This window comes from Tinamus guttatus, unplaced genomic scaffold (assembly GCF_059628265.1).
Source record: "Tinamus guttatus ecotype Peru unplaced genomic scaffold, ASM5962826v1 Tinamus_guttatus_pri_ptg000004l, whole genome shotgun sequence".
Taxonomy (NCBI): Eukaryota; Metazoa; Chordata; class Aves; order Tinamiformes; family Tinamidae; genus Tinamus; species Tinamus guttatus.
The window spans coordinates 7,165,161-7,182,236 of record NW_028288538.1 but is presented as its reverse complement, the minus strand read 5'-3'; the positions used below and the strand labels follow the sequence as shown (position 1 = coordinate 7,182,236).

At 46.4% G+C, this 17,076-nt stretch overlaps 1 protein-coding gene across 3 annotated transcripts in view; it reads left to right on the top strand.

Moving 5' to 3' along the window:
* The window catches only part of NTRK3 (neurotrophic receptor tyrosine kinase 3), a 210,731-nt gene that overhangs the window by 70,895 nt on the left and 122,760 nt on the right, over window positions 1–17,076 (top strand). For all 3 annotated transcript variants that reach the window (XM_088539262.1, XM_088539201.1, XM_088539327.1), the window contains exons 9-11: window positions 3,657–3,680; window positions 3,879–3,949; window positions 5,764–5,866. In XM_088539262.1, coding sequence (XP_088395388.1) covers window positions 3,657–3,680; window positions 3,879–3,949; window positions 5,764–5,866 — 198 coding nt within the window. The remainder of the gene's footprint in view (window positions 1–3,656; window positions 3,681–3,878; window positions 3,950–5,763; window positions 5,867–17,076) is intronic.

Here is a 17,076-nt window from a genome sequence, read left to right as displayed (position 1 = left end):
GAATCATCCACTGATATTTTTGAAATGCAGGCGTGAGGTGAGGTATAGTTTTATCCAAACTGACATCTGTTGGGACTCAAGAAGTGTTTTATGTAGCACTAGGTGAGGTATCAAGAGCAACTTCAGTGTTGTGGAGCTTTCAGCAGCTTTGCAAGATTGTGACCCTAAGTTCCAGGTTCTCTGGAAACCTGGCAGTGTAATGTTGTATTGAAAGCCTTGATGCTGATCAGCTGTGTATAATGGATTAACGTAGGTAGTGAGCTCTGAAAGCACTTTAACAGCAGGAAATTCTACTTTCAAGAGGAAGAATTTCATCTTGAGCTTTGGGCCAAATTTCACTGAGAAGGAAGAGACTCTCTGGTTTGCATTTTTTTTGTTGTTTTGTAATATATTCTGCAATATATTTTAAGACCTTTAGGGACTTCAGAGAGAAAGATGTAAGGTAGGTTGGTTATTTTAGATCTCTTCTGAGAACCCGCAAAGATGATGCCCACTTTTTTGATAGTAAAATTCTAAATGATTGCTAATTACGCACTAAAGAAAGTAAAGCCCCTTAAAGTGGGATAACTTTTTCTTCTTTGGACTCTATTTTGTGAAATTATTATAGTTGGATGCAGTACTGTCACGCTTGCTTTCTTTTTAAATATGACATATGCAACTCCAGTCTGACAATCCCTACCAAAAGAAAATAAAGACAATGGCTCAACAAGTTGCTCAGCACCAAGCTGTTTGCCAGGTTTTCTTAGCCAATGGTTTGGAATTCCCCATTGAATCAGTAGGGCTTAAGTGCAGGAAAACCTTTGAGGAGATGGAGATCTAGCTATGGGGAGTTCAGCAGGGATGTCTGTAGTGACTATTGGCTCTGTAGGAGCGTGGTGGGTCTTGGTCTGCTCTTCACATTGCAGTTCAATGCTGGCCACCACAGAGTTAAGAGCCGTGTGTGCTGCTGCCTTCAGGAGCAGCACCACGAGAAAGTGGCAGCTGTAAATTGGCCCCTGCAGCCCAAGAAAATCCAGCAAAATAGGACATTTTCTAAATATAGAAAAATACCAATGGTAGTCTCATTTATTATTTATATCACACTGTATATGTATACAGAGCTTTCCCATAGGTCAGATACCACAAATGGAAACCTAAATCTCTGCCTCGAAGATCTGACAATCGAACAAATGAACTGATATGGATGGGAGCAAAAAATTGGTATTCAGGCTTCAAGGGTGATGCCCTCTTTGGTTATCTGACCTATTTATGTTTCTTGCTGCTGAGGAGGAAGAGCAGCTTATGGAATGTAGGTGGGCGTAGAGAAACACGGGTTTACAGTCTCAGCTTTGGCAGGTCCCACTTCTGTGACTCAATATCTCTGCCTGGGAAATGAGGACAGCTCTAAGTAGGTGCTGAACCTCCACAAGATTGGGCGGCTCTGTTGCTCTGGAGAGTCAATTGTGAAAGCAGTGCTGTGGAAAGGGATGTTAATGTCTGAAGAGCCTCTCGTGTTGAAGGCTGTGGGAGAATCCTTTTGTGCGAAGCATTCATAAAATATTGCCCTTGCGAACACCTCTTCACCCGTGCCTTATATGTGTTGTGCATGTGGATTACTTACAGAACTGAACCATCTTCCAGCAGGAAATGACCCATTTCTTTTATTCCTTCTGTTCCAAAGTCCCAAGTCATTCCTCATCCAGGCAGATCCTGTCAGTGCAATCCAGGATGTAAATTATTTTCCTTGAAGTTCATTGCTTCATCCACTGCCAAAGGTGCCATTAACACTTAATACAATTGATGTTTATAATTATCCATTTGAAGGTAGATTCCTCCAGAAAATGCTAAAAACTGAAGGTTCCCCAATGCGGTTCATTCAAGAAGTTTATTGCCTATAAGTATTCACACATACAAGAAGTTTGCTGTAACTATCCAGAAAGAGGTTATTAGTATTAATTAAAGTGTCGTTCCTGGAAGGCTTCATGTCAGCATAGAAGAACAACTGTGGGCACATTGTGTAGATCCAGAAGTTGTCACCCTGTTATTGGCACTATACCAGGTGGCACTTTTCCCAAGTTAGAGGTAAAAGGTGCTGGTAACACTTGAATGGGAGTTGCTGTGCTATATCCTGCCTCTCCATGATGCCCTTCCTGCATGTGTCTCCAAGGACAGATTTGCTTCAGCTCCCAGTCAAAATATCATTGCATGTTGTTATTGGCATCTATACCGTGGACTGCCATCTCCTTATTTAATCCACAGACATTAACTTATCCCCCACCTGATGAATTTCCAGTTCTTTGGAAAGTTTCTGTAGAACTCCAGCTGCCCAAATTTTTTTTGTTATGTTTTATGCTTACAAAAATGGTAAGATTTAGTGGGGAAAATCTTTTTGTGAATTTCTACTGAATTTGCTTAGTGCAGCAAAGAAAAATGGAACGGAGAAAACAGAAGAAACAAATGTTTTATGATTAGACTCTGACAATTTTAATAGATTAAAAAGAATATATATAAAACTCTCTGAATGAAATATTTCTTCCTTAATCCCTTTCTCATGTTAGAAAAAGCCAAGGAAACTTCCTTCTGCCTGACTTGAAACAAAAATATTTTTTCAAGTTTCTTTTCCTCATTTAGAAAGCCATGTTTGTCACCCTGGGGTGATTTTATTCCCTTCCAAACCTCAACCGTACTTCAACATGAACATTTCGACATCCTTCCAGCATCCCTCTGCCAGCAAAGCTGTGTAAACTCTTGTTAATATTGGGCTCAATTTCTTACATGGGCGACTAAATTGAAAGCTGACATTGTTCTTGTACTATGTAAACAGTGTCACTGAGAGCTTTAGAGCTCATCATCCAGGACCTCGGCTGTCTCTGGAGCTGAATAAGCTTTACTGAGTAGACCGGGGCAGTCAGATTGCTGGTGGGAGTGACTGGCAGCGGGGCATCCAGCACAGATGCTGCTGGTGTTCGTGGTAGTGACTCAGTGGGGCTATGAAGAGTCTCCTCCATCTCCCATCGCAAGCTGATGTGTCTTCCCTGGGGGGTGCTCCTTGTCCCTCTAAGGCTTTATGCTGAGGTGAGGGCTGTTGTGCAAGGCAAAACTTGCTTCTTTCCCCTCTACTTCCATCCTCACTGCTCCTAAAACTTCTCCCTTGCTGGCCCCAGGTGTCTGGCACGCTTTTCTGGAGGAGTTGAAGGAAGACTCCCAGCTGGGAATGGAACCATTCACATCCAGCTCTTCCACTGGCTGCTAGAGGACCAGGGCAGGTGTGAAAGCGAGCAGGGCTCTTGGGGAGAGGAAAGGGTGAGCCAAGAGCTGAGCACGAGCACAGAGCAGGCCACGAGGCTGGCATCCTCGGGACCCTGCTGCCTTCTTGGTATTAGCACTCATGAAAGTGGAATTGTTCAGCATAGTATTTTGGCCTTGCAACATCTTCCTCCTCCTCTTTTAGGCCAAGGCCCCATCCAGCAGTAAATGTCCTCTTGATGACCACCTCCAGCACAGCCTGCTGGCACATCATGGAGAGATCTCCAGTTACAATTGTCAAGCAGGAGAAATTATGGAATGTTTTGGGTTTCTTCTGGGCTCACATGGTGGTGGTGTGTGGCTGGAATGGGTGGTGAACCCACACTTTGGCGTGTCCCTAACTGTTTTGCTTCTGTTTGTCCTTTCCACAGAGAGTACGGATAACTTTGTCTCAAGTAAGTGCCTTCTTCTCTGGGTTTCCATGCGTGAACAAAATACTAGGGGAGGCTTTTGTCTTCCGAAACCATAAGCTGCTGCTTCTAGGGGTGAATAGGATCTTGTTGGGTAGGGCAGTGCCCGTGGGGATGTGCTGGTGCCTTGCGAGCCCTGGGGGGTGTGCGTTGAACGTTGTGTCTCTGGTGTTTTGGTTTCAGTTGGTGATTATGAAGTGAGTCCCACGCCACCGATCACTGTCACCCACAAACCAGAGGAGGACACTTTTGGGGTGAGTCCTGTCGTCTTTACAAAACTATTCTGTATGTGTTTCTTGTTAGTGGTAGCTCTACTCTTGCTGTGTGGAGACTTTTTTCAGGTAAAATCTCTTCCTTTGATACAAGACAGCCAAGAATCAGAAGGATTTTGTGGCTTGCAGCAGGCAAGCAAAATACTGACATGAATCATGTGAGCCTCTTGGGTTTGCAATGCAGAACTAGGCAGCCCTTTGAAATAACACATCCTGTGAAGCTGCTGCTGGCAGGGTCAGAAATTCTCCCTCTAGAAAAAGCAGCACCCAGAGAACAAACAAACAAGCAGGCAATTGCATGTTTCATGGAAATACTGAACGGTTAAGTTTAGCCCTGTGAGGGCCACAGATTTAGCTGGGTTCATTTTGTTGATGCCAGGTTTCCTTCTCGCCTGCTCTGCAGGTCATGCCACACATGAAAAAGGAAAGGAAGCCTCTCCAGATCTCAGGGCTTACCGAATCTCCACATTTCTTTCATTGGCAGGTTCCAGATAGATGAAAAAATATATATTGGGTGTACAACTACTGGAGGAAAGTTAGCATGTTATGTAATTACTCTAATTTTGTGAAAGCTTGGGGAACTTGGGAACTTAAAAACCCAATCAATGGTAACAGAATGAACAAAACTCAGTCTATGCTGGGTTCAATTTTCATGCAGCTGAAATTCTCTTATGGTTGAAATGAAAGCCTTGAAAGTGAGGCTCTAGTAATAATGCGCACTGATTATTAAATATGCAACACAGAAAATAAGCTGAGGATGAAAATAGCATATGGTAAAATAAAAAGATTAAATAATATAGCCAAAAATCAAAAGCAGGAAAAAATATTCTAAAAATGAAATGGCTTTTTTGTTAAATTATATATTTTCAGTAATAACAAAACACAGTTTGTATTAAAAAAATAAAAATGAAAAAAAACAAAAACAAAAAACACCCCAGGTCTAAATGCAACACAACACCTAGTACAGGAGAAGTATTGGCCAAACACCAAAGAAATTGTCTACGCCAGTGCAGCAAAAGTATCTTGAGTAAAGGCTTGAAGGAATAAATATCAAAAAATATTAAAATAAAGTTTGGACAGTAAACCCTTTAGGGCAGTAAGAGTTTCTTTTCTATGCTCATACATTGACATAGTTCCAGTGAAGGACTTTGGATGCTGTTGTATTATTTTAATTTTTAGAAGTAAATATTTATAAATTGAGAGCTGTTGGGAGACTCTAGAAAAAACAAATATTTGGGGAGGAGTGGAGAATAGTTCTGTTTCACTTCGTCTGTTTTCTTTTTCTTGTGTTACTTTGTCTCATTTTTTTCCCTGAGGTGTGTTTGGATGGAGACAGGAATGCTTTTTGTATTAAAAAAAACATAGTAATAAAATAAAATCTGTTGGTCCTGGTGGTTCCCGGTATCTCGGCAGAGCCCCTCTGCTGTGGCATCGCGGCACGGCGGGTGATATCACAAAGGGAAGATGCTGATGCCACAGGTGCGGGGAGGGCCAGGCGTTCAGGAAGCCGGGGGAGCCGAGGTCCTCTCCCTCCGCAGGCGTGTGTGGAAGTGCTGCCCGAACGGAGCTGTTGATGGAGAGGTGTCAAACCTGGCAGTAGTGGAAGCTTCCCATGAAGCTTCTGAGATGTTCCAAAGCTCTTTGCTTTCGCTTGCGTTTTTCTCCAGTGCTGGTACCCATGTGGCCACAGCAGGTGGTATGAGTCTCCAGAAGGGTGACTGAGCCAGGAGGTGCCTACACTTCCAATCTAGACTTCTAAATTCCTCTGCCTTGACTCTCAGTTTTGTTCCTTTCAGGTTTCCATAGCGGTTGGGCTGGCAGCTTTTGCCTGTGTCCTCTTGGTGGTCCTCTTTATTATGATCAACAAGTATGGCCGGCGGTCCAAGTTTGGGATGAAAGGTACGTGCAGTTGCTTTCCTCAAGCAGGAGGCTCCTCCCGGATTGCCCAGCTCTTATAGCACACATGGAAAGGTGTTATGATTTTATTCCTATGTTGTTGGTGTTGGTGCAAAACCTTCTGAAGAAATGTTGTCCAGCCTTCCTCCGTTTTATTGGTCAGAGAACAACGGAGATAGGGGGCTGGAGGTTCTGAGCTGCATGTGTTAAGGTTAATGTGGGAAGAAGCTTGTGTGCATGTTAATGATGGGCAGTGTATTTCCTTGTCAGTGCATAAAACTGCACCCACAGTTTTCCTCCAGAAGAGCTTTGAGCCTGCTTCTCTGGCCATGCGTTGAGGTGACTGCACTCGGGAGAGTACATGCTTGGAGCTTTTTTGTGGGCCTGATGATAGATGATTTTCTCTTTATGGTGCACTGGCTGCAGAGGCTGAGGAAGCTATGAAATAGCTTTGTTTTCTGTTGGAAAGGCAGGCACGTTGCATCCGAGCTCCTCTGTGGATGAGGATGAGATGCTACTTTGCGTTTGTAAAGTCTGGGCTGGGAGAGCTGGCAGATCTTTTAGTGGTGTGGATGGTCTGCTGTATCTCTATTGGAAAGTTTCCTCCTCTGCTTCATCCCATCCACTTGAGCCATTTCAGATGGTTTGGGTGGTGATAAACAAGGGAGAAGGGATCTGATATTTGCCATGTAGAGCTGGTCTCTTTGGGGTCCCAGCACCAGTGATGGTTTTATGGGGGCTTGTGCTGGAGCTAATGTCCAGAGGAAGTGACCTAGTGTGTGTCACTGGCTTTGGGTGCCTCTGCTGGTATCTCTAGTTTGGGGGCACTGGTGGTGAGCAGTGAAGGCTGAAGGAAAAGACTTCACGTGACAAAGTAGTTTCCAGCCTACCTGGTGGTTTATGCCTGCACCGTGCTGAAGACTGGCTTTGGGAAACAGTTTTTCAGAGGCTCACGAGTTGCAGCCTATTTCCTGGCCTTGTTAGGGACTGAGTTGTAGGGTGAGTTGATGGATTTGGGAAATTTGTTTTGCTTGTTTAGATCTTTGCTTTAGAGACATTTCCTGAGTGGCTGCAGGTGGGATTCTGGCTAGAGTTTTCCCTATACGTCCTATGAAGATGGAAGACAAGACTTTAAATTAAATAGCAAATCTTCTACACCAACTTAGCAATATTTAGTCCATATGTCCAATGATAGGAACCATCTGGAAGGGTGTGCTGACTGGTGGGTGGAGCACAAGAATGGAAGATACGGTTCCTGGGATCAATTCCCAGCTCTACTGACTCACTTTGTGTCCGTAGGCAATTAGTTGTCTTAACCTCTGTCTCTGCTTTAATTTCCCCAACTGTAAAATTGGGATGATGTTACAGGCCTTCTGGTGGGATTTGTCAGAGAACACTTGCAAAGTGATTGGGCATTTGCCACTGATGGGACTTGGAGATATAAATACAAAAAAGAAAAGTAATTTTTTGACTCTAGTGGGAGAATCAAAGAAAAATAACCATTATGCAAGTAGCCAGTCTTGGTGAACAGATGTATATATTTTTAGAGGGGTTCCAATAAGCATGTTAGTGGATATTCTGAGTTCCCGAGAACCAGAGGTGTGCAGTGGTGGGTCCTGGTTTTGAGAGGCAAAAGCATTTAAATAGAAAAGCCTTCTTTTCTCTTTGCTGTGCTATATATCTTCCAGCTATGATATTAAACAATAGCTCTGCGGGGTTTCTAGAAGTTTTATCTGCAATATTGGTCAGGGAGACAGAGTTGGCAGAGATGTATTTAATCTTTAAAATCGAGGAAGATGTCTCTGGCTTTAGCCAGGCACGAGTCTCGGAGGCAGCAGCGCGGGTGGCTCTCAGCAGTGATGGCCGCTGCGTCCCCGCGGCGTCGGCGGGCGAATGGACGGGCCGGTGCGGACGCGCTGCTGCTCGCGCGCCTGCAGCGCCAGCGGCTCCCCTCGCTTGCCCGGCTTCCTGCCTGGCCTTAGCAAAAATTGCACTGTGGTGTCCCCTGTTGCCACTGACCCGTCTTCCTGCAGTGTCCAGCAGGTCTTCCCCTCTGTGCTTTGACTGCTTATCCTCCCTGAGCTCTGTTCCACACAGGCTGTCGTGCCCTGCATGGCCTTAACTGCCTCTCGCTGGTGCAGAGAAGCAGCTCTGAGCATTCTGCTTTGCCCTGTGTCCCTTCTGCTTTTTTATTTTGCCATAGTGCCAATGCCAGTTGCTGTGGTACGAGACTTGACATCTTTAGCTGTATCTCCCTTCCCTGTTTCAGGCTTGCTGCCAAACCTTGCTGCTTCTGCATCCACAACATGAATGCAACTCTTCCATCCTCAAGCAGTGACCAAGGTGCTTACCGGTACCCTGACCATGGCCTGCCCTGGCAGCTACAGCTCCTCTGCTTCTGGCCTCCTCAGGGAATATCTCAGTCCTCTCCACTATTTTGAAATGCAGCTTCTGATTTCTTCTCCTTAGCTCCTTTACAGGCCTTTTAACCCAGAGCCCATCTTTCTCCTTAGATTCCTTCAGGGTCTCAGCTGAGCTGTTGCAGATGGTCCCAGCATGGCAATTATACTTTCAAACTTTTGTTTGCCCTATGCTTGTTGGATGGCTCTTTCCCTTTGTGTCTCCCATTTCACTTTGCTAATGGTCTGTTGTTCTTTTTCCTCTCCCAGCCCATGAAATGATGCCCTTGTCCAAATCATCAAGTCATTTTACTTAGCGATTCTGATTTCCTCCCCTCGGGTTCATATAGAAGTTCTGCTTTGTTCTGTTCCTATATACTAGATGCAACATAACTGGCAACCAGCCCCACATCTCCTTTGAGCTTGTGCTTTCCTCTGGGTCACCCGCTATCATTTAATTCTTGGGCAAGAGCCATCCTGTATGGCACTCAACATGTTATTGTTTACTAAGAAAAAGGTCCAAACCCTGAGTCTTTTTGGGAAAGTGCCCCATTCCCTGAATCAGGAACTGTTCATAGCCAGCTGATACATTGCTGCTTGTTGTTGAAATCTCAGCTTGGCAGGACTATAAGAGCAGGTTTTTTCCTGTTGTTTTTGTCACAGACACAGAACATTGTGTGCTCATGTTACATGTGTTATCCAAAGCAAAGCACTTCGCTCTTTCCTCCTGTATCCCCCAGTAGTTAATCGGGAAGTTTATCTCCTAGAGAAAGAAGGGTGCACTTGGGTTGGGAAGGCTGGAAATTGGGTTGGTCTGGAAGGGGCCCCTGAGGCAGTCTGGGTTGTTGGTCAGTCTGTACAAGTGGGATAATGGGTGCAAAGGGGGCAATACCCCCACTGCAAAGGCGCTCCTGGTGTCCAGGGGCTTTTGGAGGCGCGTGTGCTGGAGCAGGTCTGCACAGCGTGGGCCCACGCGGTCCCCCCGCCTGGTGGCAGCTCCTCGGACACTCGCACGGGAGCCCTGCCAGAGCTGCCAGCCTGGTTACGACCCGGCTACTGATACAGCCAACAGCAAAGCTGTGAAATGCCTGCCCTGCCGAGCGCACAATGGACGGACCGCAGCAGAGGCATCAACAAAAGCTCCTTGTTGAGCGGCCTCTAACGTGCTGTGTTCCCGGCTCACTGGCGTCATTGGGCTAAGCTTGTGGAGGCTGGCAGTGTGCCATCCTCATTGCCTCCCCTTGCTTCCTCCAGAGAGGGCATTCATTAACATGGGATCACAGATGTCAGATCCCCTTTCTGGCTTTCTTTTGACTTTGGCTCATGTGGCTGGGGGATACAGAGGTGGCTGAAGCGGCTATGGGCAGCTGTTGGGGCTGCGGGATCAGCGGACCCGGGGTGCTGGAGGTAGAAGGACAAGGGCAAACAAAGCACCTCTGTGAAATGGAGCGTTGCATGGACAATACAGAGGCAGTGGAGGGGAAATAGCCCTGAAAAGGGAATACAAAAACTAAGAAAAATCCAAGTCTCAGATATGCGCGGTAACCATTTGCTAGGGGCTCCTCCAGCCAGAGGAGAACTGAGATGCTTTTGAAACCTATTAGCTATTAGTGCAGAAAGGGGAACATGATCTGGCAGAGCAAGGATTTGGGAGCTGGGGCCTTTCAGTTTATGTCTCTCTCTGAGGGGAGTGAATTTTAGAGTTAGAATGGACAGCCTGGAAGCAAGAAGTGCTGCATCCTCTGCTCAGTTGTCACCTACTTAGATGTGGGGCTCTGTGTCCCAATCTCCTGACTGCCCACTGGGGAATGGAGTCCCTGACACCCTTTTGGGGTCAGACTTGTAAACCCAAGTCTTCCCATCAAAATATAGTCCCAGCAGATGACAGGAAATGAAATTTCATAATATAATAAAAATTTGCACAGAAGTCATGGGGCTAACAAAAATGAAATTTCATAAAACAATAAGGACACACAAATCCTGGGACTAACAAAGTGTTTGGATGGGTGGCACAGTGATGGAGGCTATATAAATGCTCAGCTTGATGGAGTACAATATATGCTCCTTTGGCCTGTTTTCTGTTATGTTTGCAAGTGTCTTGGGATAAAGAAGTCATGCTCATGCATATTTGTGTGATGTATTCCTTGTGCTGCACAATGAAAAAAGAGTTTGCAAAGCTGTGGAGAGAAAGATGCTAGAGAGAATTTAGGGACAAAGTACTTGTCGTTTTGCTGAGATGAACTGTTTTCTGGACTCTGAGATTAAAAACTATTTACATCCTCTAAATGAGGTTTCTTCTGCAGGTGGAGGCAGTGCCAGCTAATAGCTCAGACTTAGTTACATCTTCTAAGAATCCATTGCTTTTTAATCTGGTTTTGTGAAGGAATAAAGTGGGTGTTCGTGTGCAAGTGTGTGTGCGTACATCGCCCCTTTCCCTCCCTCTCTGCAGCAGCCTTTGGATCTGCTGGCCCCTTCCAGCCAGAGGAGAGGAGGGAGGACTTGAGGTGCTGGGTTTTTTATGGGCACCGTGAGAGTTAGGGAGATAACCAGGGGGTGACAACTCTGGTAAATGGTCCCTAGTGCAAATGCCTTGAGCCTTGCTGGGTGTCAGAGAATGTGCAGGGAAGCTCAGCCTAGGACACCAAGTGGAACCCATGGGAACGAGCTTCCACGGGCTCTGCTCTTGGTGGGTGTTGTGCATGTCTGTGCAAATACATATCTGTATTTTCTTTCTGAATAGGCAGAATCAACAAGGAGGTGGGGGAGTGAAGGAAGAGAGCAGTAAATATGCCCACGCTTTCTGTAATGTTTTAGGAATCACATCACTATCAATTCATTTGGTATTTGTTGTAATAGCCCTGATCAGTGTGCTGGTGCTGCTGATGCGCATGTGAATGTCAGAAGTACTTGCAGAGCTGTTCCATTGTAATTTAGCATTAGTTAATAGGTACTTAAAGTAAAGTGGTTGCCTATTTGATTATGATTGGGGGTTATTAACATTTTTTTCCATAAACAGATGGTAACTGTCCGCTGAGTCGATTGCAGAACAATTCCAGGGTTCTGATTCAAGGGGACCAGCTCCTGCAAAGATATCTCAGATGCTTGGCTTCTGGGTTGTGTTGATTTGTTTTTTGTTTCTCTTTTTTGTTTTTCTCCTTCATCATGCGATTATCACTGCAGCTTTAAAGGGGGAAAACATACAAGAGAGATGACCCGCTTTTCAGATGCGGCTTAACTCTGATATATGTTGTCTTGGCCAAGTCTGGCTACAATAATGTGCTAGTTGTTTTTTCCCAGATTATCCATTTGCAACTGGATAGGAATGAAAGAAACGATGTGCAGCTTGGAGAGGCTGTATCTTCAGGGTTAGTTGCTCAGGAGAAATCTGTGTTTGAGGCCCTTTCATTTCTTCCTCCTGGGATTGTGTCACGTCGCAGGAGCAGGAAGAAAGGGAGGGCAAAGCAGTATCATCCAGTCTTGCCACGGCAAGAGGAGAGTTACCCGCCTAAGCGTGGCGGTTCAGGGATGTGCACTGAGCAGTCCTAAGGCCCTGGCAGAGAGGTGGCTGCTCTGGAGTTCTTTGAAGCTGCTCCTGTAACGTGCAGGTCTCCCATGGTACAGTGCCGAGGGACCAAACTCCTTCCCATGCCCTCGAAACCAGCAGGCAGAGCGAGCCCTGGCATTGAGGTCAAGGCCTTTCCTGGCTGGTATCTTTCTGTTTGATTGAAAAGCCCCTAGAAGTACTTCATGTGCTCGGTATTACTTGGTTTTATTTGCCTGGGAAGTAGATTGAAAGGGTATGGGGTCTCACTGGGGCTTCCTTCTGTAAATGCCTGTTTATACTCTGCTGGAATTGTTTGTGCTATTTATTTTTGTAGTGGTTTCAAGGTGATAAGGCAAACAATTCTGTGAATTCAGGTGCCCAGCCCTCCATTAAGCATACAGTCCTTAACTGGTGCAGCAGGGGAAGACCATAGTGCAGCTTTGTGGAATTGGGCTCATGAGAAACCTTCAGGAGATCCATCTAGGGTGCTGAACAAGGCAAAAACTTCTGTGTCTTCTGCTGTGCCATTAGCCGTTAATGCTCACATCCCATCTCCTTTGTTTCCAGCTTTGTTGTTACAGTGAAGACCTTCAAAAGGTGGCAGGGTGCTGTTGTAGTCCAGCTGTCATGCAAAATTGAGAGTATCCAACCCAGATCAGAGTACAGCCAGTTTATCCCAGCCTTGTTTGCCTTGTGCCAGGTCCCTGTTGTTGTTGTTGCCCCCAAAAGGGACAAGGAACCATCCTTGGAGGGAACTGGAGAGATGCCTCAAGCAACTTGCAAAAGAAAGGGTCAGCAGGAGATCTGTGACTGTTTAGATCTATAAATAAAATATTTTCTCTCTCCCAGAAGCATTAATAAGTTATTCATAAAGGAAATGACAATAACTGTTCAGTGCATTTTACTAGCATCCATTACAACTTTTTTTTTTTTTTTTTTTTTTTTTTACAAAGCATAAATGTGTATTTGAGGAAATTACTAAAGGCCTTTGAAAAATGTCAGATCAGTAGTTTTTATCTGACCTGGGTTGCACCAAGCTTCCTCCATGTAGAGTTCCTATGGGTTTTTACTCTGTGCTCGTGACCTCCCACCCTCTCCTCATCTTCCTCACTCACATGTGCATCATTTGCTCTAATTTCAGTTGCTTTTTGGCCTGGAGGGCACTGGTCACACAGCAGGAGCCCAACAGGAGCAGGCTGCTGTTGCGTTTGTACAGGGCAGCCTTTCCTTAGCAGTTCTGTCATTGCTGAGTCCCACGAGTGGTTTGCGTGTTAGAGGGAGCGTGTCAAAAGCCACACAAGTGACACAACTTATTTGTGATGTAGTGTGATGTAAACTTGCAGTTGAGCTGGTAAAAAATCTCCAGGTTTTCCTTTCCATTTTTAAAGACTTCTCAGTTCCAGGCTCTCGATGCTTTTTACCCAGTAAATTGTGAATAAATGGCAGCAGGCTGGAGCTGCAGGACTGGAGGACACACTGGCTCAGTGAGCACCAGCAGGAGATGATGACCTTGCCACATGTGGTACTGTGCTAGGCTTCTATTTTCAAGTACAGCGTGGGCACAAACTTGCCATCCAGTTCCAGAGAGAGGATTAGAAGTAGAACAACGCTGCACTCCCCTTATGTTGGAGAACTGGGAAGGCTCCTTCTATCCACGCTGATGCAGAAGCAACTGAGGCATGCTGGATTTTTGTTCAGTCATTCACATCTATCGCTTCCACAGCTGTGAAATTCAAGGCTACTTAGCTTCAATCAGCACAGCAGCCTTCACCAGGGACCACGAGGAAGGTGTTAGTCCTCCGAATGTTTCATCTCTGCGGCTGCACTCTTCCTGCTTGGCTGCTCCCTGCCTCTGGTTTGAGCCTGGGATACTGCTTGGAGTTCTGCAGCGTCTGTCTGTCTTCAAGCGGTTTTCCCTTAGTGAAAGATGCTGGATTGACAACACAGAACGTGAATAATTCTGTTTATCTACAGAATAAGTATCACAGATAGGAGCAGGATAAACATTTTTTTCCCCCTCTTACTAATACAACTAATCTGATGAAGAGATTGTGTCCTCAGGCCCTACTTCCCATGCAGTCTTCAATGCCTCTCTGAAGGTGGCCGACCACCAGGCAACTAAGTGTCAACTTTGATGTGGCTTTAATAAGGTGCAAGATATTGTGGGAAGAAGCAAAGGGCTTTATTTTAATTGTAATTTGTTTGTACTGCGGTTGTCCAATTATTCTTTGAAAAAGATTTTGTTTCTGCTAATGCTGATAAATGTTCCTCAGGGAGGATGCCCCGATGACTTCTCCACCTCTTCCTTGTCGTGACTTGCTGTAGGATCCTTGTTGATTTATGCCTTGTTTAGCCAGGGCTGCTGAGATCCAGCGTTCTTTCCTTTAGCCAAGGGGTAGGAGAGCCTAGCTCTTGGTTGAAGCTAATTGGTGAGGTGAGTGCAACGTAAATGCAGGATTGCCAGAGGATGCACTGGAGAGTTCTGAAGGGAAATATAGAGGAGGAAGAAAAGGATGTTGCTTGTTTGTACGTGGGCTGAATGTGCTTAAAGGAGTGCCAAGAAATTCAAAGATAGCCTCCCAAGCAAAGGGATAGGAGCTGTCATTCGGGCTACTTAAACTTCAACTGACGAAAGCACTGATGAACCAAATTGTAGAGGACAGTGGGCATGGAGTGGTATAACAGGCTTGTTCCATCTCTAACGTCTGTCTTTTGTCATGGAATAATAAGCCTTCATGTATCCTGGAGAGTCTCAAGAAACTCTAGCAGCAGCACCAGTATTTAGCATCTTTAATGATGAAGATGTGAACAATGCAGAACCCTATGTGATACTCAGACACCTCATTTCTATCTACAACTCTGCTATTAAAAATTAATGGACCCGGAGATAATGTCTAGCCTTGTAAACAAAGGCAGGTGCTTTGGCAGTATTTTGTGCACAGTAGGAAAAAAATTACATTTGGATTCTAATGTCGTGTTTGGGCAGGGGTCATAATTCCATTTCTGATTTGGTCTCCAGTTGATGTCTGGACCCTGGTTAATGAAGGAAGATGGGATATTGTTTCCCCTTGAGCTTGGCTTGTCTTTCTGAAAAGAGAGCCAGGAGATGTTGTTGCTTGTGGCCACTTAAATTTGCCAAGGATCTGCCTTTGGGCTCTGCATATGAGGTCCTGCTGCTTGCCAACAGAAAGCATTGGGAGCCCCAAGTAAATCTGGCATGTGCCACTTACGAAGCCCAGTGCACCCACAAGATCTTGCCCAGCACAGTTGCCAGCTGTCAAACTGATTTGCTCCATGTGCAGGCACTTTTGCAAGAAGATTTGCTCCCTGCAACTCAGACTTGGCACCACAAGAAGACGTGGAGTTACTGCTCACAGCTGTCCTGTGTCTCTTGGCATTTTCTCCCTGTGTCCCTCTCTATTAGCAGCAAAACAGTTTTTCCTTCTTTTGCTTTGTTTCACCTCAATAGGACTTAACTTTTACTGGAAGGAAGGTATTTCATGTCAAGACTGTTACACTGCAGCCCAGCATCCTACATGCATTGGTGTCAGCAGGTGCTTTGGTGGCTTTTCTGGATACCCTGTGATCTTGCTGAAAGCCTTCACGTTGTGACCTGAAAGAGGCCTTGCCTGCAGAAAAAGGAGAAGACATTTTTATCCAGAGTCCTATGGAGAACAACCACCCTCAGGAAGGTTCTTTTGCCTGGTCTGCCTTTGTCACCTGAGCCAAAGTGCTGTGTCAGCTACAAAAACAAGGAATGAAAAAATACAATTATGGCAGCCAAAGTGTGGATGACTCTACCCAGATTTTTAGATTAAAAGTTATTTAGATTGCTTCTCATTCAACCTGAACCAAGGGTTGGAATGGGGGAGCCTGTACCATTTGTTGCCCTCTATCCCCAGGTGTGATTTATCCACCTCAGCAAAATGGCAACTTTTCCTAGACTTGACTTGATGCAACTGAGAGTCAGAAGAAAAGGCTGAAGATTGGGATTGAAGGGGAAAGCTAGTGCTGCTTTTCACCCCGTTTTTTTTTTCCTTGGCTGTAAAATGAGCGTGGTGCAGACGGAGGTGCCGGTGCTGGGTAGCGCGGCGCGGGCAGAGGCTCCCCAGCGCGCGCCGTGTCTGTGTCTTGACACAGCGCCGCGTCTGCCGCTCGCACAAAAGCCTGCGGCAGCGCGACAGCTGCCGGCATCGGAGTAAAGAAACTGTCCCTTTTGTTGCTGACAAGACGATTTCATTTTGATGCTCTAAAAGCTCTTGTGACATCCGCAATTTTCCAGATGGATAACGAAAACCTGTAAGCACGGGTGTCTCAGCAGCTTTCGGAGCGCTTGCCTGTGGAGCTGCATCCATTGGTTTCATAGCTGCTGACAGGACTTAATAATCATTACGCTAAGTGGAGCCGGCACGGGGAGAGGCAGGTAAAAGCGCTGCTGTCCTTGGGCTTGAAATGTTTCCTTGAGGAACGTTTCTCATGGAGCAGAGATATGGGTCTGAGGAGAGCCTGAGGACCCAGGAGATATCCCAGGATCTGCTGGGTTTCACCCATTGTGGATGGCTGTTGCCTCAGGTTGCTCTGTGGGGATCGGCGGCCGCAAGGTGCCTCGGCCGCGGTCTCGAGGCCTCCTGCCAGCGCAGCCGTGCTGCAGGGTTTGGCGTGTCAACCTCTGCTGTTTTCTCTGGGCCTTGGTTTCCTCTCTGTGCTGGCAGGGTGGCTCCTGGGGAAGGCAGAGCAAAGCGACCCTCAAAAAATCCATCTTGGTCCCTGGCAAACTGAAAACCTCCACAGCAGGAAATGGCGGAGGGGAACGGCCCCCAGCACTCTTCCCTTCCTCCCGATGGCCTCCGCTTCTCCTCACCACAGGGGTGCCTAGCCTGGGCGTCCCACACGGGGCCAGGGCTGCCAGATGGGGGCTGCTTGCTGGGGCCCGCGGTGCCACGTGGGGCTCATGTGGCATCAGCCAGCCCAGGCCCTCACGCTCCTTCAGCCCCTGCCACGTCCCTACAACCCAAAGCCCCTGTCTTTCCTTCCCGACTCCAGTTTGGTCCTGGCCCTCAATCCCCCTGATCTGGGAAAAGGGGCCCCAGTGGGAATCTGTGCAGTTTCCTATGCAGGTTAGCGAGGCGTCTGTTTCCAACGTCCTCATAGCAGAGACGAGGTGTCACCCCATCAGTGCCAGCGTGACCATATTTGCAGCGGGGAACCCCGTTTCCTGCCTCTATAATGGCAGCTTGTAGACAGAGTGGCAACTGTTTGGTTAACCCAGT